This window comes from Dermacentor andersoni, chromosome 5, assembly GCF_023375885.2.
Source record: "Dermacentor andersoni chromosome 5, qqDerAnde1_hic_scaffold, whole genome shotgun sequence".
NCBI lineage: Eukaryota > Metazoa > Arthropoda > Arachnida > Ixodida > Ixodidae > Dermacentor > Dermacentor andersoni.
Genome location: NC_092818.1, coordinates 93427697 through 93447433, shown reverse-complemented (window position 1 = coordinate 93447433; position 19737 = coordinate 93427697). Strand labels below are relative to the sequence as shown.

Here is a 19737-nt window from a genome sequence, read left to right as displayed (position 1 = left end):
CTGCAACATGAAAGCTTTCACCCTATGCAAGGAGCATATTTCCAAGGAGCTTTAAGGGCCCTTTAATATTTTGTCCCAAGGTGTACAAACCCCATTCAAACTGGGCACTGGATAGGGCATTCTAGACTATGGTATTGGTGCAGGGCTGCATACTTCAAGATCAGCGAGCGCCAAACCAGCTTCTCTGGGAGCAACAAGGGTCACGTTTTAATGGGCGACACTGCTTCTTTTACTTCAAGAAAGGCAGTCTGTCGTAGTTTGGCAACATTTTTCTTTCAGAAAACCAGTGAAGTGTTCTAAAATTTTGCTGAACGATTTAATGTGAACAGCTTTCGTTACTGCATTATCAGCAGTTCACCTGCTATTTTGTCTTTTCTGTTTTTCAGTTGCAGTCAAGTGTGCTTTTGTTATCTGCCGAAAGCACTTTATTGCTGGCACTGAGTGGAGTGGAAGCTGCAGGGGCACCGACAGCAAATTTATGTGAGGCTGTATGCACAATATCACCAAAGGCTCTAAATATTCCTAGTAATAATTAGTACCAAGTCAAAACTATTAACCAGACTTGCTAGAGCTGTGAAGGTCTAATTATTTACTTGAGGCAAACAACCAACCAAAACCACTATTCTGCAACGGTATTTTTAAAAACCTGGGGAGCCAGATTGCCATTTCATATCCGTCAAATGTGCCCTCAAATTTGAATTCAGGGAAGCTGGTGCCATTCAATAGCACTGGATTCACACCAAAGTGGTGGAACAACTGCCACTCATACGTGGCACTTCGTGAACGAAAGGAAATCCCTGGACTAGCAAGACCATTCCTTGGCACGAAAACTGTCCGAACAAGTTCGAACTGCTGTGCATTCCGAGCTCCGAAGTTCAACTAATACTGGAAAAGCTTACCAACCCTGAAAAAGTTGTTGGGCCATCATGCAGGCAAAAAGTGCATTTCATCTTACTAGAAAACAGGCAAACTAACTTGTACCCAAGGACAATCCCCGTGGTAGCTATAGAGGGAATTTCCTTTGAGCAGCAAATATGGAAGTTGATTACAGTGATTACACAAGCAGATAAGAGTAATCGCTGGCCAAACTCTTCTCCAAGCTGAGCTAGTTCAAGGCAGGTCAGTCGAAGTGCACCAAACCACCGGGCTATGCATGCAACTAGTCTTGAATGAAAACTGTTTATGTACCCCACAATATATACTGAAATAGCTCAAACTGCAACACGTAACACCAGCCAAAAGCTAATGGACAAATCCACCAAGAGAAAAATGCAGATCCATTACACATGCAAGCACCCGCTAAAAGAAGGTGCCCTGTGGACGAGCCAGTCTCTCACTAATGGCATATGCTTTGGAAGAAATAGCAGCAAGGATGGAATACACTAAGCATTCTTATTTAAACACCGACGCATTGTGCAGAATGTTTTTGCTGTGCAGAGGTGGAAGCACCGCTGAAAGTAAGACTACTTCACATTTTTATCAAGCTAGCTTCACTACTTGTGGTTTCAGTTGATCATCACTTGTACAGACAAGAGAACAAAAGAACAGGAAGTATACCAAAACACGACAGCAGTGGCCTCTTCATCATTTTATTGACTGCTGCCCTGAATGAGGGCATTCCATGAACCCAAGTGCAGGACTGCAGTACAAATGACGAGTCTATGAACCCCTGCAGGCTGCTAAGGTACAGGACAGGCGGCACAGAATTCGATTCGCAGAACAGGCAATATTGACAGGCTTACTTTATGTGGCACGGCTGGCCCACATCTCTGAGAGAAACACCAGTTACCAAAGTGACATGGACAGCAAAAAGGGGGGTACACAATAGCATAAAACAAAAGGCGTGCAAAATTGAACACAGCCTTGTGCTCACTGAACAGAGGCTTAAGAAGCCATCGCAATCATTTCTAAAACATAAGCACATGGATGAACGCACTATGAGAAAACGCAAGAGGGTGACGTGTAAAAAGTAACATGGTGTATGACTTGTCACAATTGCGGACAGGCTGGTAGCCTGCCAGCTTTTAAAAGAAAAAAATGGGAGAGGGAGGCAAAAAGTTAAAGAACAAAGGAGCGACAAAAAAAAAAAAAAAAAAAGTATTAACCCCACCATTTTTTTTTTCCCCTATAAGAGAACCTCACATCTACTCATCATTCACATCTCTCTGCACGACAAGTGAAAAATGCAGTGGGCATCATCAACAATGTGTCCCGCATTTTGGCAGCCAATTGTGGGTGGGACGCCACAGCGGCCACTGCAATGTGAGCCAATGGACCACAGCATGTGCCCCTGGCCCGTGCAGCACTAGACTTCTATAGACGTCCTGCATATAGAGAGCACAGAAATTCCAGCCGTTCCTTTTTTTCTCTGGGTGTCACCAAAGGGGCCAGATAGTCTTGCACCACGCATCGCCACACACAGACCAAGCCTGCCATCGCCGAGGCGGCGTGTGGCTGCTCAAGCCTGCAATCGTCAGCAGCTCTGCCGAGCTGGCTCGTGTAATGCTGCTGTTCCAAGGGGCACGTGCTCGGGTCCGTCATCTCCGCGAAGAGGTTTGCGCATGTTGAGGCCAATTCTTGAAGCGCAGGTTGATGACCGGAAGAGGCCTGCACCCACGATTGTCCCTCACGACGCTTCCTCGGCATCTTCAGACTTGGCTGTGCTTGAGCTCGTGTGCCAGGTCAGCCTCTCCTCGTAGAACTGGATCACTACCTGGGGGCACTTGACGTTTGCCAGCCGGGATGGAACAAGGTCTGCCTCGTCACTGTTCTTCCTGCAGTGGCACAAGTGGAAGCGCCTTTAGTGGAGAGATACTGACTCTGAGCAATAGAGGAACAAGTGCTGAGCAATACGCCCATTTGCCATCCACTTTTTCTTTTTTAAACAAGTCTTTCTTGGCAAGTTAACAGCCACGTTTTCACATGGAATACATTTCTAACTCTAGCCTTATTCGTGGGCTGATCTCAAAGGCAGCACAATCTAAAGTCCGATGCCTCTCGCGTGATACCATTATGCGCAGTGATTGCCCCTTCAGCACATGCAGGTGTGCTACATCATGCTTGTGCAGGGGAAATTCCAGTACATCGGGGGAGTAGCACAGAATGAGACTGGCACTTGCTCACTTGCTGCTTACCGTTGCACTGCCATGCTCGAACAAATTGCTGACTGAAGCAATCTTTGAAGAATGGAAGAAATGTGCAAAGGGTGCCAGACGCTATGCATGCACTAAAAAGCATTAAAAGGAGATTTACATCTAGTTGATGATCACACATTGCTCTAGTGTGGCTCCCACAATACGGTTCATGTACCCCATTAAAAAGTAAGAAGCCGGTAGGTTGGAGCGGCTTGAATGGGTGAAGTCTGGGCTCTAGACATTTGCTAAAGAGTTGACTGTCCCACCAAATTCGGGACAGTTGGAAACCCTAGTTGAATGCCATCTCATGCCATAACACGTCTTCACTTCTTACCAGAGTTTCATTTGATGCCCACTGTGTTCAGCGAATTCTCTGCAATTTTTGAAGACCTTCCTTACTTTGGTTACAGAGATTCCCACAGAACTCTGGAAACAGCCCTGCTGCTAGAGGCAGGACCCCCTCACGAATGTGACGGACAACTGACCATGCCCGAGCCCCCTTTGCACTCAACATCTTCAAGCCCATTGCATGCAATAAAAGCAGTGTTGTCATTATCTGGCTCTGGACAGTCAGTATATGCACAAGTTTGCATACCCTCTCTACACCCGATTTTACAAGCGCGAGGAAGAGCGTAAGCGAGAAACGAACGGTGCGAGTATGCACAGGATTGAGTGCTAATTGCAGTAAAACCTTGTTAAACTATGCTCGCTTAAACAGTAGTTTTGTTTGTAAAGTAGCAAAGTCAAATCCCCGAGTCAGTGGCCATTGAACATAATGAGTTTTGTATCCAAATAAACTGTACCAGCTTATTGCGTACATATTGGTTAACACATAGCATTTGCACTTTTTGCCGCGCAATCACGGCAGCACATTGTCCCCACTGGGCAGCCTGGCAGAACAATAAGCCTCAAAGATCAGAACAACCTCCAAGCACCCTGTGCATTTGCGTGTGAAGCCACATCAACATGAGCATCATTTCGTTGCCGTGTCCAAGAGCGTCGTGCAAGCTAGGAGTCACATCAGGCTGAATCTCAAAAAACACCGGGTGCTCAACATAGAAAAAAAAAAGGACATTGTTCAAGTTATCGAACCTGGCATGAAGAAGTTGGTGCTAGCACGCGACAGGGGTCTACCACTGACTGTGTGGCATTTGGAATGTGAAGTTGCCCGTCAGCGATGCTGCAACTGCAAAAGGATGTTGGCTACAAGGTTTGACTTTTCGCCATAGTTGTCTATGGCGTTGCCGAAGTGTCGCCTAATGACAGTGATGAGGACGACACAGAAAGCGACAGCACAGATGATTCAGGCCAGACAGTGGCAGAAGCTGCGCATTACGTCAGCCTCATGGATGCAATTGTCGCGACGAGAACAGCACCCCGCAATGAAAAGTGCGTCCCGCAATTTCTGCAGCGCTACTGCACCCGTGCACGGAGAACATGCAACGCCAATAAGGAATCTGCCATGCGAGTGTTTGTCGAGAAGAGGGGAATGGCTGAAAAGCTGGCTCGTAGCTTTGAGTTTGAGGCTGCTGTCGTCACTGCTAGGCCGCCACAGCATCAAACGAAAATAAGACTTTTGTTGAGCGAAGTGAATAAATACTGCACGTTTTTGCCTTTCATCGCACTCTCTCCAAATTCCGTTTCTGACAGGTAAGTGGGCGATCTCATGCTATTTCTGTTCAGCAGTACTACCGTTTAGCACATACTTTTTCCGAGCTCCGGCCAACTATGGTTCAACGAGGTTTCACTGTATTGTGGTTACGAATGCAAGTGACTTTTGGTAAGGGTGTACGGGAGTATCTATGCGGGAGAGTGTTAGTCAGTGGGAGTGGAAGCCAGTATGAATGGGAAATGAATATGAATGCAAGTGAATATTGGCAAGCATAAGTGAGCACAAGTAGGAACATGAGTGGATATTGGCAAGTGTTAGTATAATTTTATTCTGCCGACCTGTGGAAATAGGCAAGGTCCACAGCTGAGACTACAACATTTACTTTCGTACCGATTTATTACTGTGTGGTTCCAAAATTTTGACGTACTCTATAGTAGGGCTTATGAGTGTCTTATAAGCCAAACTTATTATTTCAGGTCTTTTACAACACAAATTACTTCTTAGGCTCTATAGGGCTTTGTTTGCGCGGTTACATACTGCATCAATGCGTAGATTCCAACCTAGGAGCTGAAGAGAAAATTTGATCTAAATATTTATGCTCAGTTACCACTGTAAGTTACCACTATCACTAACAAACTATACTGCTTCCAAAAACCAGCTACTAATAAATCAAACAGATATGGAAGTGACGGGAACAGGCCGAATCTTATTTTTGTCATCTTGAAAACATTTATTCTATATCAAATCTGCACCACGAGGAATCCACGCTTTTTGCCGCCCAAGCTTCAATAGCATCACCCCAAAACAGATGGTTCTTGGTTTTTACAAGCAAGTTTAAGATGTCAACTGCCTTGAAGCTTTCAAGAACAGTGAAATAAGAAATAGTCCTCCACTAGTATCCACATGCACAACAGTTCCGCTAGTAACCTCTTAACCTTGCCTCCTGGTGAGAGTGTCTTGATGGTAGACTGCAGCTTTTCATGCTGTTGCCCTAAATAGCAGATAGGTACTTCATTGACAATGAAGTGCCTTCTCGATGCACAGTTGCCATTCTTGAAAGCATACTCAACAGCTTCGAGCTTGAAGCCGGCAATGTACCTTGCATTTCGCCTCACTGATATGCACTGGCAGTCCAATCACTCCGCCTATATGTAACTGACAAAGAAAACAAAGAAATGCCGGCTTTCTTCAGAAAGTGCCAGGGAATATCCGGCGCCTGCAGTCAGACATCAGACAAAATCAGACAAAATCAGACCAGGCCGAAGCTTGCTGTGCAGATTTGCAGGTTGCGATCATCAACCCCTTTAACTGGGGAGCACGCATGTACAGATACACAAGTCTCACCACGCTAGAAAGCAAAGAAAATATTTATACTCAAAATATGTGCTACCATCACTAGGAAAACACGGTAATGACATGCTTGTTTGCTAGATCACACTACTTTTCTTTCGTTGACAGAAAAGAGGGGAGCAGGTGGTGCAGAATGCCAAACTTCCAGCGAAGAAGCAAAAAGCTTTGACAAACTGCCAAATGGCGATGCTGCTAGAGCAGAGTGATGACTGACAATGAACATGTGTTGGAGTTCGACAGTGACAACAAAAGTAAAGACAGAGAAGACAAGAATGACTTTCGGGATTGGCTTTCTGGAAAGCACTTTCCGAACTTTAGTGCTTCATTAGCAACTAAGAAGTACATGCACAAAATGTGTATTTGGTGCACAGATAACAAGGAAACAATTTACTGCTACAAGGACTGATGTTGTCGTGTTCTTTACCAAGCTTCAAGGTTTTCTTCCCGACAAAGTGAGCTTCTGTTAGTAAAAAGGAGCGTAACGCAACATTAAATGACTACTTGTTGCAGATCCATGTTTCGTAAAAAAACACTTTTCTTGTTTAAACAAAATTTCGCAACTCCCTAAGGCGTTTAGCTAGCTATAGTTAAAGGGGTTAAGCAGGAGAAAGAAAGACATCTTAGTGACATGTAAAAGAAACGTGCATTCTTTATGCATGTAACTACAGTATTTTGACTGCATTTTAGCAAAATGCTGCCTTGCTACAGCAGCGCAATATGCTTGTTGCCCCAATACCCTGCAACGCAAATACACCAGGAAGTGAACGCATGGACGTGCTGTAGGTTCTCAAACGTGCTCTTAAGAGAAATGAACACAGCAGCACAGACAATTACAAAGGCATTTATTGCACCTTTCATACATTAATGCTTGCCAGCCGAATTACCACCAATAGAATATGCCGATGGGCGCGGACAAATAATGAAGTCCAGCTCACGAACTGCAACAGTATATTGTGCGAATACGTTCACCTTCGCGCTGGACACCAACGCCTAACCGTTTGCGTGTAGTCATGCGAATGGTAGTGTGTTCAATCTACCCCATTCATCTATGGTCCCCTGCAAGATGGTCCCCTGCATTGACCACAAGCCAAAGAGGTAGAGGCTACCCCCTTTTGTGCCCAAGTAATCTCACCGTTAGAGTTAGCAGCGCAACACTAGTGCCACCTCTCACACTATTCTGCAACTACACCGATCGCACTTAGCTAAGTGGTGAAGCCAGATTACAGGAGATGCGAGAGCCATGCGGGGAAAACGTAATAGGGCGCAAGAAAGTCGAGCGCCCCCGCAGTGCTAATCATGATTTGGAAAGCAGGCTGACACTCACCATTTTATTAGGAACATCAGCTCACCACTGGAGTCTGTAGCCCCGATGATCCGCTCTGGCTCCAGCCCCCGATCAAAGCCTCGTGGTTGCGTCTCCTCCTGCATCCCACGGACATCCAGCTCCAGTTGGCATGTCTCGCATTAACAATGTCCTAGTTAACAAGTTCACTGCAGCATGGGTCATGGCAGCTATACCTCCTGTGTGGTTGTGCAGCGAATTCTTAAAGTGCGCAAGTGAGGCCTGCTCGGTATCACAGAAGAGTTTACCATCCCTCCGAAGGATGAGAAAGTCTCAAAGGAGCCTAACTTCCTGGTGACTCACAGGTGGGTCATATCGCAAAGGAATCTAGACTTCAAAATTGCCACAGTGAATGTGTTGTAGGAGCACAAAGATGAGATTTCCATAAATTTTTCTTGTTTGGCAAAAGTCCTGGAGGTCAACAAAAATACTAGCAAGCTTCACAGCACTCTGCAAGAGATTTCTATGAACAACTTTTGGTTTCGTTTCACAGAAGGTGTACGTGCAGTAATGCTGCAACACGCAGAGTGGCACGAAAGCAGGACATTGTGACATTTTGGCACATGCTCCGGCCCACTCGATCATTTGTTATGCTGTTACTCATTGTGTGGCCCGTTGTAGCACAACCGACCACCAAAAGAGCCAGAGCAAGTGCCAAAACGTTGCGATGTCCTACTCTCGCCTGCCAATCTTCCGTGGCACATAATGACAAATATACCTTTTGGGAAACAAAAACAAACTGCTTCATAAAAAAAAGCTATTAAAGACATAACAGAAACGAAATTTCACTTTGGCTAATTGTTATAAATGAGTAGTACAGTGAAACCTTGTTAACTCAACCTTTGGTAATTCGGAAAACCGAACTCGTCCTTGGGTCCTGGTAGGCGTATGCATCATTTAATGGAATCAAACTCATTAGTTCAGACATATTTGGTAGCACGAGGGTTAATTCGGGCAACTCTCTCAGCTCGGCGAGCATGGAGTGTCGCAACTATGTGTAGCAAAAGAGTGAAAGAGGCACTAGTGTTCAAATGAAATGAAGCGGTGGAGTTCTCACCGCCATTCATCAGCGGAAACTGTATGCGCACAAGAGCAATGCCGAAATACTTCGTGCATTTGTGCCTTTCAGTCTTCATTCTTGAGTTTACCACCACGCGTAATGCCCCACGGACCGTGTGCCTCGACAACTGCATGGTCACCGTCCATGATCGCGTCAAAAGCGACCGGGGTTTCATTCGGTGGTTGCAGCAAACAGTTACACTTAAACCTAGATATAACAAAGTAGATAAAATCTGCAATTCACTTCGTTATACTGAAATTTCGTTGTACTGAAATTCGATCTTTTATGCAAATAAGTACAGTCGCAGATTGATTTTTGTTGCACGGAAAGGGGCCACACAATTTTCTGAATTATCGGGCAATAGAGAGAGAGAGAGAAAAAAAAAAAAGTTTGAATGAGACAACAATTGACGAATTTGGGAGTCAGCGATGAAAGATACGGTTTCATGCCACGTCAATATCTTCGCATCAGCGGTACAAATTAAGCGAAGCCATGCTTTCACGTGCACTCCGCCCCCACAGCTAATTGCGTCGCCCGGCCGCACTGCGATGACGCTATCATGAAAAGGGCCAGCAGCGGGGAGTGAATGCTTTGTCTGCTTCTCGCTCCAATGGGTCACCGAAGCTCGAGATTGCGCGACCTCCAATACTAAACGTGCGGAAAGACAGCTTACATGATGCCACGCCGTCTCGGCATGGCCACTCTTTCCACACGCGGCAAATTACCTCTAAAGCAGTGTGCGTAGCTGGGTATGCGCTCAGTCGCGCTTACAGCCATGCGCAGCCACGGCCGAGACGCGTGCCAGAAATCGCGAGCACGCCAACTAAGTCACCTCCCCCCACCTCCCCGCTCCTTGCGCGCGCTTATTACAGTAAGCTCGCTCCGCTCCTCGTCTTACCCTCTGCTCGCGCTTGAATGCAGCACTCGTGAAGCCACCATCTTTCTTGTCTCACCCTCGCACCTAGAGCACAAGTGCATGGGGTGCGATAGGATCTGATCGCACTTGGACTTTATACGGAACAAGATGGGGCTCCAGGCGGTTATTCTTGTCACGCTGCACGCAGTTTGAAAGGTGCCGTTTGCAAGCAGCCACTTGTAATTCAATCATTTGACTATCTGCGTCCGCAGAAGTTACCATTGATTGTCTGGGCATTCCTCTGCGGCGGAAGCGAAATTTCGTTATATTGAAATCGTACACAAACGCACTTCGTCATATTAAGGTTTTAAATGCATGGTATTCTATGGAAAAGAGGTTATGAAAAGTTAAATACTTCATTATATTGAGGTTTAACTGTATTACTTTTTAATTCAATGCGCGCGTTGGCAGCGTGCCTCGAGAACTGCATGGTCGTCATCCATTATTGTGTCGATAGCGACTGCGATTTCGTCTTACGTCGCATCTATGTGGTTTCGGCTACACTGCGATGGACAGGCGATCTGTTGGGTCATTGGCAAAAAAAAAATTGGGATGGGCGCGCATAGTGAAAAGTGTGTCTTGGATGAAGGCGCATGCCATGGCCACTGCGAAGGAAGTTGCAACGGCTTCGCTACTGCAAGCACTAATTAGTCACGAGATGAATTGCAGCTTCCGCAATGCTTTCGTGCAAATATACAAACAGGATTTGTCGAGCCATTCAATAAATAGAAGCGGGTTGACGTATCAAGCATTTGTAGCGTTTTCTTGATAACTCTAATTCGACATTTAGTTAATTTGGACATTTTTCCTGCTCCTGTCAAACCCAAATTAATGAGGTTTTACTGTATATACCACTACAACAATCATGGCAAAGCTGTAGGGCTGGTAAATGCATAGCTTTCCTTTTAGCAGCTTTGAAATAGCACCAAAACAGACAATGCAGGCACCCAGTGATTGCCACTACAACGCAAGTCCCAGCACGCCGCCTCCAAAATTTTTCAGCATGCCTTGGGTGACTCCTTAATCTTGAAGGTCATGCCAAGGAGCTGTACGCTCTAGGTTATGGATTTCTTCCAGCAAACGGGACACTAAAAAAAAGTTTGCACCCTTTGGTGTGTATATCTGCCACACAACAATAATCGTCATCTGCCTTGCTTGCGTTTCCTTTCTTGAAAATGCCGCACTTGCTACTTTCCTGTCGGGAATGCCTATCATGCTGATAATGTGCATGCCGATCGTTACTGGGAAGTACCGGGCTCGCAGCGTTAAAGAAAGGTAACGCAAGCAAAGCAGATGACGATTATTGTTGTGTGGCAGATACACACCCCAAAGGGTGCAAACTTTTCTTAGAGTGTAATAGCGGAATTTTTTTTCTTCCGGTTTCAGTATCGGAAACTACTATTTTTTAATCTTTCGCAATGCTCCCGCTCGTACTCCAAATGCGAAATTTTGCACGGAGGTTCTTCTAAATATACCTGCACTATCTTACAGATTTTCTTACGTAGTCCTAGATTCTGCTGCAGTTGGCCTTTAGTGTCAGTTCTCCTTTAATACAACATGCTGTGCACATTCCCATGTCATGATGCATGAAGAGTAGACTGATTTGAAAATGTTTTACAAACCATCAATGCTCTACAAAGCTTGCCTGCGAGTGCAGTACAGTCAAGTGCCTTTTTAACAAAGTGCTTGGGACCTCCAAATTTCTTCGTGATATGAAGTAACAGTTGCGCACCTTACTGATAACACTAAAGTAGGCTAAGCATGTTCAACAAAAGAAACACTTTATTCAACATAAGTTCAAGACAGACTGAGTGAAGCATGTCTAAATTTTCTGTGCACACTTTGTCTGACATAACCGCAGCCAACCTTACTGCACCAAGGTTCATAGCATGCTCCGCGGCAAAACGCTAGAGCTATACGTGAAGTAAAGCTGCAGATTGTCAAACGTCACTATGGCCTCCCTTGCCATCAAAATTCTTGGTTCATTAACAGGATCTTCACAACTGTTGCCTTCACTTACATTCGTGTCCTTTTCACCCTGGCTGACTTCGAAGACATCATCGGTCTTCGGCTAGAATCACAATACTGTCGTCATGAACTGAGATGTTATCCGTCAGCAGGCGCACATGCTGGCACGTTAAAACAAGCAACGTACGAGTTGAGCAATTCCTAAAGCACCACAGCAGGACTACTACAGACATCATCATGCTCTTCAAGTGCGTCACTAGCGCAGCTCTTAGTGCTAGCGCACCTTGGCGACGTCCGCGGAGGGCAATTTTTGGTTTGGACGTCTAGCACCTGTCTTGTGCATGCTATGTTTTATTTCATCCTTAGAGCTGCAACCATGCTTCACAATGTCAGTCCCACACACTAGCCCAGCCTTGAGCACTTCTGACTATTAGCACTCTGATTAGGAGGCATGCCATAGCGGGGGGAGGGGGGGCTCTGAATTAATTTTAACCCTCTGGGATTCTTTAAGATGCACCCTAAACACAATACATGAGCGCTTCTGCATTTTGCCCCAACTGAAATGCAGCTGCCACCACCAGTATATGATTCAACGACCTTATCTTCAGCAAGTTACAAATTTTCCAAGGAATTGCCAAATAAATGAGTGAATGCAATTTCTCATAAAATCATAGCAACCTATTATGCAGGTCTGTATTTTTAAATCCACTCTAAATGGCAGCTGGCAGTGGCAAAATTAAATAGAAAACCAGGAAGCAAAAACTTTGGTCATTCCTTTACTGCTGCAGACCCTTCCCACAACTTATCGTGTGTGGAACTGTCCTTTTAGAGTAATATAATGCCCTTGGCATCGCTGTCACTACATCACAGGGCAAAACTACTAACTTGGTCAAAGGGACTAAGGCTGAGATGTCACATTGTTGCCACCCCGCCTTATTTGTTGACAAATAACACACGTTAGTTGAAATCAAGAAAAAGAAATGGGCATGGGCCGGACATGTAATGAGGAGAGAAGATAACCGATGGTCATTGAGGGTTACGGACTGGATTCCAAGGGAAGGGAAGTGTAGCAGGGGGCGGCAGAAAGTCATTGAGGGTTACGGACTGGATTCCAAGAGAAGGGAAGTGTAGCAGGAGGCGGCAGAAAGTTAGGTGGGCGGATAAGACTAAGTTTGCAGGCACAACATGGCCACAATTAGTACATGACTGGGGTAGTTAGAGAAGTATGGGAGAGGCCTTTGCCCTACAGTGGGCGTAACCAGGCTGATGATGATGACGATGAACACACCTCTGAGGGCTGCCGTACCTCGGAGGCCGTCTTGGCTTTCTTCTTCTTGGGTTCTTGGGCTGCACCGTTGGCCCTGGCTCCCGAGGAACGCTTCTTTTCCTCCCGTTTCTTGCGGTTCTCCTCAAACTCTTGGATTAGCTCAGTGCAGTCCAAGTTGGAGTGCGGCTCCCATGTGTTCTCCGAACTGGTCGATGACAAAAGAAGGGACAGAAAATGAGGGGGACGGCAGTGCGACTGAACCAGCCGTACCTGCAGGGACAATGCGCATGCACCAATGCAGACAGGACGCCTTATTCCCTGAGCAAGACTAGCGGATCTCCCCTCCCAGAAGAATAAAGAGCAGCCGCACATGATGAAAGGGAGCTTCAGAAATGGCAAACCCAAAATCTACCCTGTGTGCAACTTACCGCATTTATTTGAATACAGGTCGTCCTTTCTTTTTCTTCAGAAAATGTGGCCCAGAAATGAGCTGCCAATCTATATACGTGACCAAAGATAACAAAAGTGTGGAGCTGATAGAGTTACTCTGCCACACCTACCATAAAGCCAGCCTGGAGATTCTTCAGACTGCCTAAAGCATAGCGTATGCGCTCTATGGCACCGAGGATGAAATTTTTTTTATGGTGCTGAGGGCAGCTGCGAGGATGCAGTTCGTGGCATTGACTAGCGAGATTTACAGCAGCCGAGCTTACAGTAAGTGAAGGTGTGTTATGTTGTAAGTTCTTCGTTTCTGTATAAAGATTAGTCTACCTTTATTTGCGTTTAACCTGCATTAAAGAAAATACTATAGTTTGGTTTCACGAAGTGCATACCGTGACAAATGCAAAATTTTACATACGGTATGTAGTCTATTTCAATTAATTTGAACACAGTGGGATCGACCAAGTTATCTGGAAGGTCAAATTAAAGAAAAATGTAAAAAAAAAAAAAAAAAAAAACATACGCTACTGCTCTATTTACCTCTCTGCCCCAAATCTAATGCACCATGCACTGAAATTAAGGGGAGTGCGAATAGCAGTTTGAGATCAAATTGAATACGAATCCGACTGAGCCAGAAGCAAATAACATATTAGTAACAATAACAATAGTAGGTTGTATTTTCCTAGCAGGTTGTATATAATGTGCAGCCTTTCTACCATTAATACTGAACAATTTTAACGTCCTGGTATTCATTACAACAGGACGTTTCCGCAATTACACTGCACATTATAAGCATGCTTTATTAAAAACATAGAACGAGCATTATGAACCGCTAAAATTGTTTGCAAACTTGGAACTCTCAGAAGACGTGGCCATGCATTATTAGTATAAAAAGGTAACCTTGTAAACCAATTAATATCTTCGTACATAGTCGCGACCAGACACCTGTCTCGTCTGCAACAGCAACAAAGTGGGGAAAAGAAGCTTTCTTTTCCAAGTTCGAAGTGTCGTGGCAGATGGTGGCACTATTGTATAAGGTATGCTGCAATGAAACATTCCAATTTAATACAATGAAAGAACACAGGTGTTGCATCTATAAATAGTACCGAACAATACCCACTCTTGAGTGATGTGTGTAAAACATTTTATTGCGAGCAATCATGTTATGCTGTAAGAGTCTCGTTGACTGAGCAAGGCAACGTGCCCTATTACATTATTTCCACTGTGGATGCGTTGAAAAATATAGCCAATTGTTTAAAATTCATGCCTCATCATGTACAGTAGACTATGTTAAGTATTCTTAAAAATATTAGCATTTTCAAATAGTGACTATTTTATTCAAGGACCTAAACATATATTAACTGTGATTTGAAGACCGAATCGAATACAACAATATCAGATTCGTTATTCTCAAGTTCAATATATTTGCACATTTCTTCGAATGTTACAAAACATTAACCACTTTAAAAGTACAACTGCTGTGACACAATGGACTTGTTCCACTACTTTATCCATTGTTGAAAGCATTTCTGAAACCCTTGGTAACTGATGATCCTCAGTGCTCCCATTGTTTTCTTCGTCTCCTCCAGATCTTAGACACAATTTCCCAAGCAAGATTTTATTCGAGTCTTTGGGACAAGTTGTGAAGGAGCAAGTTACGGGGATAGATATGGTCAAGCAGGGCCGCGTTGTCATCCCATTTTTTTTGTTAGGAAGTGCTGTGTGGGCAGGAGTGTTGAGGTGCACAAGCCACTTCTACAGAGTAGGGTGTTGTCTTCAAAATGCATTGTGCAACCACTTGGCCACATCAACCCAAGAACGCTAGTAGAGTGCCTGATTTAGCGACGTAAATTTAATGTCAACAAGCTATTTCATATGTATATATATATAAAATATTCCCGAAAAGAACAGCATCTTGGAGTAGCAGTAACTGGTTGTTTACTAAATAAATAAATAGTTATGCTGCGCAGAGCAGCCGGGTTGCTGCAAGCTTAGCACGTAAGTTAACATCTTTTGAATTAGCTTTTGCATAATCAATACATGAAAGTGGTGCATTGTTGTTGCCACTTCATGCCAAAACTTGTTTTACTGCTATCTTGTGATGAGCCAATGGCACTGACAATAGATAAGCTCAGATTATCCTGCGAGGGCCAATTTCAAGCTTGAAACAACCAAATACTTTTATCTGTAGAAATGCATGGGTGCCAGCAAGGACCTTCCTTTGGGATCAAGTTACTGCTACGGCCCTTTTTAGCGCACGCAAGCTGTGTCCTTGCCATTTCTTTAAAAGCAGTTTTTTTTAGCATTTCTTTACTGCTTTACAGATAGCTGCCAACACCTTAATGATGTTATCGAGCCTCAGTTCCCTGAGAGTGCAACAAACAATTACGTTAACTTTCAGTGTGGACATATCAATATGCACGCCAGGAGCAGCACAGCTTCGATAATGAAAAAGGAAACTCAAAACTGGTTGTGGCTGTCTCGTGGTACTAGAGAACACTGGTGTGTGTGTGTGTACACCCTATGCTCATGCGGTGGAAAGCATAGTCCATTCAGCGCTCGACGGAACAGCATGTCCCCCTGTGTTGTCAAGACAACTGCACAACTGGAAGAGCTCATTTGACAGCTTTTGGCAAAGTGGTTCTTGTATGGCCTTCGAGCATCCCACTGGACTGGCTGACAGGCTCTCAAGCTGTTTTCGATATTACGTGACCGCCACTTTGGCTTTAGGCAATGTGCCGAGAATCCCCTTTTCACGTCCAAAGGTATGATGCGCTTGATGAGCCTTCTGAATGAGTTGTTTAAAAGGTGCTGTTATGAAATATTTCAAGCGATCTCAGGAAATTGAGGCTTCGGTTCTGTTCAACTCGCCTGCACCACTGGGAACCAGTTCACGAGAAGTTCAGAAATTGTGCAGCTCAATTCCCGGAAGCAGGCCATGAGTGTGTAAGCTTGAGAAGTCCTGAACTGCAGGTATGATTGGCTTCTGGGATGTAAATACACACCACACTTGTGCACACATCCGTGTTCTGCATCGCGTCTACTGTGCCACTGCTTCGCACCTGTACACCTGCACCAAGTCGGCACTGACAGTGGAGTGGGTGAAGCAAAATCATGAACCAATGCTGCACTGCTGAAACGAATGGCAAGGCGCAGCACCTCGTCAACTGGTTCAGGTGGCCAGTCGAATGTACCCTTTGTAGCGTAATCACAGTTATCGACAACTACCTAAGAGTGCGGAAGCAATACACAAAGCTTTTTTTTGTCAGTACTCCTTTAATGATAACCTGAATGCTGCATCAGTGGTTTTTCAACCCCCATTCAACTTCATTCTCTCCACAAGCCAGTCACAACCTGCCAATTTATGCAAGTGTGTGCTGTCTAACATCCCGAGCTAAGTATAAGCCATGAAAGATGAGATGGTTGGAAGCGGCTAATACTGCAGACCCCCTGCCATGTCAGAGGCCATACACAAACCCAACGCGAAGGATACAGAAAATTTAAGCCTGCATTAAGTTTGCCTTAAAATTGCATCACATATTAACGTATGCCTACTACAGAGCTGCTTGAAATATGTTTCATGCAGCCAGTCAAACTGAAGCAAGCACAATAAAAGGGCTCTACCTGCCCACACAAAACGAATACTTCTAGTATCCACAATGTAGATCAGCACCATTGTGCATCTTTTATTCCTCAAATGGTAGTCATAAAAAATTGATTAAGCTTACTAAACTACCATTGAACTGCTTGGGAAGAACAATGAAACAGCCATAAAATGTCCTTTCAAATTCAGGCATCTGGCAATGCTCTTTAAAGGAGAACTAACACGAAAAGTTATCTAAATTATTTTATGTCTGTTAGACAGCTGCTAACTTCGTAATCACGGTATGATGCCTCAATTCTTGCATGTGCAACATATTTATTAAAATTAAATACATATTATTCTGAGGCCCTACGTACCAAGCACACAATTTAATTATGAGGCTCGCTTGGGGTTCTCTTTGGCACTACCCCCCCCCCCCCTGCTTGCATGGCCCGCTGCAAGGTGCTGCCACTGCACACGACTCTGTTGGCGCGTGATATCGTGACATTATCTGATTGCCTGTGCGAGCCTGCGCTGATGGGAGTTTCAACTCCCAAATATTCTTGCTCTGTGGTTACAAGTCATCTGTGGCGGTGCGTGTGTGTGCGGGGACGTGCGAGTTGATGCAGTAGTCCAACACACTGTAATCACCTTCTTGAAACCTTTATCCAACGGGTTAACAGGGAAGAGACGGCAAGAAGGACACTGTGCATTCTAACAGAAGCCCCAGCCATGGGTACAGGGGACAACAGCTGCAACAGTAGGGGACTTCATTATCCCATGCGAAATGTGGAGAAGTGCAAAGTGAATAAGGTAAGAATGGGTTATGCAGCATGTGTCCAGCTTTTGGCAAGACATGATCATTGCGTGTCTTGTGACCACTGGACCAGGCTGACCGGTGCATGCATCAGCAGTTTGTGACCACTACTTCCAGTTTTCCCGACAACCAGAGATAACCAGGCAGCAAAACCTATGCCAAGAAGCTGCACTCAATTAGGTGCGCATTCTGAAATGGTTATCTTAAAGGAAGGCATAATTCGCAATTTTCTGCCCATTAAAGAAATTCTGGCACATCACTGCAGGTATGGTGCCAAAAGTTATCTGAAAAAAAAAAAAAAAAAATCCGTGTCTGCACTTTTTAAAGTGCAAATATTCCCTCCCCAAAACTTCATTCGTGTTAAAAAATTTTTTTTTTGTGAAGCGCTCTTCCTCGGTATGCACAGATGAGATATTTTACACCAGCCATATGCTACTGAAGAAAGGGTTACAAGTTTGTTCTGGCTGCTCTCGCCTGCCAATGTAAAAGCACTTGCTGTAACAGAGCGAGCCCCTGTGTTGTGATGTCATGACTGTCCGATTGGTACTGAAACTGGCTCGTAGATACAAGTATTATAATCTAGATACAGCAATAATAATAATAATAATACAAGTAACGATCTAGGGCACTCGTGCTTGCCAGCAAGGTTTAGAGCATTTCGACCATCCCAGAATAGTCGAAAACATGTCGGTATTTCTTTAGAGACACTGACGGTAAAGACAATCAACTTTGATAGGATAGTCTTTCAAAGGCCTGTTCTAGTTGATTAAATGGAACTAGGTTGAACATTAGATGAGAATACGAAGGTCACAGTTGTATTTCAATTTCCCACCGAAGCCTCCGCGCCGAGACACCGGTTCAAGACCGCGAATTTCGAAGCATTTTCTTGTGTTCAGGCCATTCTAGCCCAGCAAACCACCTCGAAACTTTTGCACACGAAAGTGCACCAATCACACACACACACACAAAAAAAAAAAGGAACCACGGCGGGGCTACCGGGCGAGCCCCCGAAACTGCTACCGGCGTCTTATCCAAGCGTTCTAGTGCGCATGGTCAGACTACTGTGCGCAAGTCGAACGGTTTTGCCAGCTTACTCAGAGAAGTCTTTCCACTTGAGGAAATACTCCACGCGCCCGTTCCGGACCCTCTTGTCGAGAATCTTCTCCACAACGAACTCTTCCGAGCCGGAGGAGTTGCCCTCGGGGCTCTTGCGCTTCCCAGACATTTTTCTGCAAGACCAGGAAAAATGCAGCGTGCCACACAAAAACATCAACGAAACAAATTAGTCCACAACTGCTAACGAACGCACGCAGAAGTCAACTGCATGCCGCACTCACGGATACCGTATACATCCGCGCGCGCGCGCGCGTCTATTTAATGCGACTGTTTAAATTTCCAGGAAATGCAGGCAGACTGTTGAGGTTAGCTGGTGGTGCTATCGTTAGATTAACTTCGTATGCAAAATGGAGAATTACCTCCGGGGAGTGAGAGAAATGTAGATAGGCTCCACGAATGTTGATCACGAATGTTGATAGAGAGCGCGCTAACCATGATGCTACGCGAAGACAAGCTTCACGCAGTGTTTTAAAAGCGCGCTATTTATTCGTTATCAAAGCGGTCCAGCAACTCGGATTTTCCGCCCGGTGGACGCGATCCAACGGTTCACGTTCAGAGATACCGCACAACGTTAGGCTTAGCAAAATAGACGCACGCTTAAACCCGACTGCGAACCACAGCGAGCCAACGAGAATAGCGCTGAAGCGGCTCAAACGACCTCGAAAAACCGAGAATGAGCCGTATCGAAGCACACGTAACTAACAGCGAAAGCGAGAGCGGCGCACCACAAGACGAGATAACGTGAGCGCCATGTTAAACTTTGTTTTAACACAACCTGTCACCATCACCAACGAAACGGAGAAAACTTCACCAAACGATCGATGACTAATCATGTAGTTTCTTAAACATAATATGGATGAATAACACAAGTTCGCGTCCAGAAATTTTCGTCACTCGCATTTACCTGGACACAAGGCGAATATCAACTCTATGGTTTAACAGAAAACTACTACAGGCGGGAAAACGTTCGATTACATACAAACAACGCAAAGCATGGGATATTAGCACCGCGGTTAATGCGGCAAATAATCGGAGCATTTGCTTCAGAAAAGGCAATTTAAAAATATGTAGTTAATATACAAAATAACAGAATATTTTTAACCAATCACTACTAATATTTTTTGTGAGCAA

At 44.8% G+C, this 19737-nt stretch overlaps 1 protein-coding gene and 1 long non-coding RNA gene across 5 annotated transcripts in view; one reads left to right on the top strand and one right to left on the bottom strand.

Annotated features, from left to right (window-relative positions):
• LOC129385036 (uncharacterized) overlaps positions 1 to 2423 on the top strand; it is a 29727-nt gene extending 27304 nt beyond the window's left edge. Inside the window, exon 3 of the long non-coding RNA XR_008612565.2 lies at positions 387 to 2423. This is a non-coding gene — a long non-coding RNA (uncharacterized lncRNA). The remainder of the gene's footprint in view (positions 1 to 386) is intronic.
• Positions 1574 to 19617, bottom strand: LOC126530886 (chromobox protein homolog 3-like). 4 transcript variants are annotated; one of them, XM_050178208.3, is made up of 6 exons: positions 19511 to 19617; positions 18585 to 18719; positions 12671 to 12854; positions 11435 to 11485; positions 7421 to 7518; positions 1574 to 2774 (listed from the first exon to the last, which is right to left on the bottom strand). In XM_050178208.3, the coding sequence occupies exons 2-6, from the start codon at positions 18713 to 18715 to the stop codon at positions 2627 to 2629; spliced, it is 612 nt and encodes a 203-aa protein (XP_050034165.1). In that variant the 5' UTR covers positions 18716 to 18719; positions 19511 to 19617; the 3' UTR covers positions 1574 to 2626. The 4 variants fall into 4 exon arrangements, with proteins under 4 accessions (XP_050034165.1, XP_050034166.1, XP_050034167.1 ...); XM_050178209.3 differs by having other exon boundaries at positions 12689 to 12854; XM_050178210.3 differs by lacking the exon at positions 11435 to 11485.
• Between the last annotated feature and the right edge of the window lie 120 nt (positions 19618 to 19737).

Excerpts from the sequence above, each read along its gene's own strand:
- LOC126530886 (XM_050178208.3), bottom strand. The coding sequence starts at position 18,715 with ATGTCTGGGAAGCGCAAGAGCCCCGAGGGCAACTCCTCCGGCTCGGAA. Across the intron at positions 12,855-18,584 it reads AAGTGGAAAGACTTCTCTGA|TTCGGAGAACACATGGGAGC; the intron begins GTAAGCTGGCAA and ends GTCATCGACCAG. Across the intron at positions 2,775-7,420 it reads CTGATGTTCCTAATAAAATG|GAAGAACAGTGACGAGGCAG; the intron begins GTGAGTGTCAGC and ends GTGCCACTGCAG.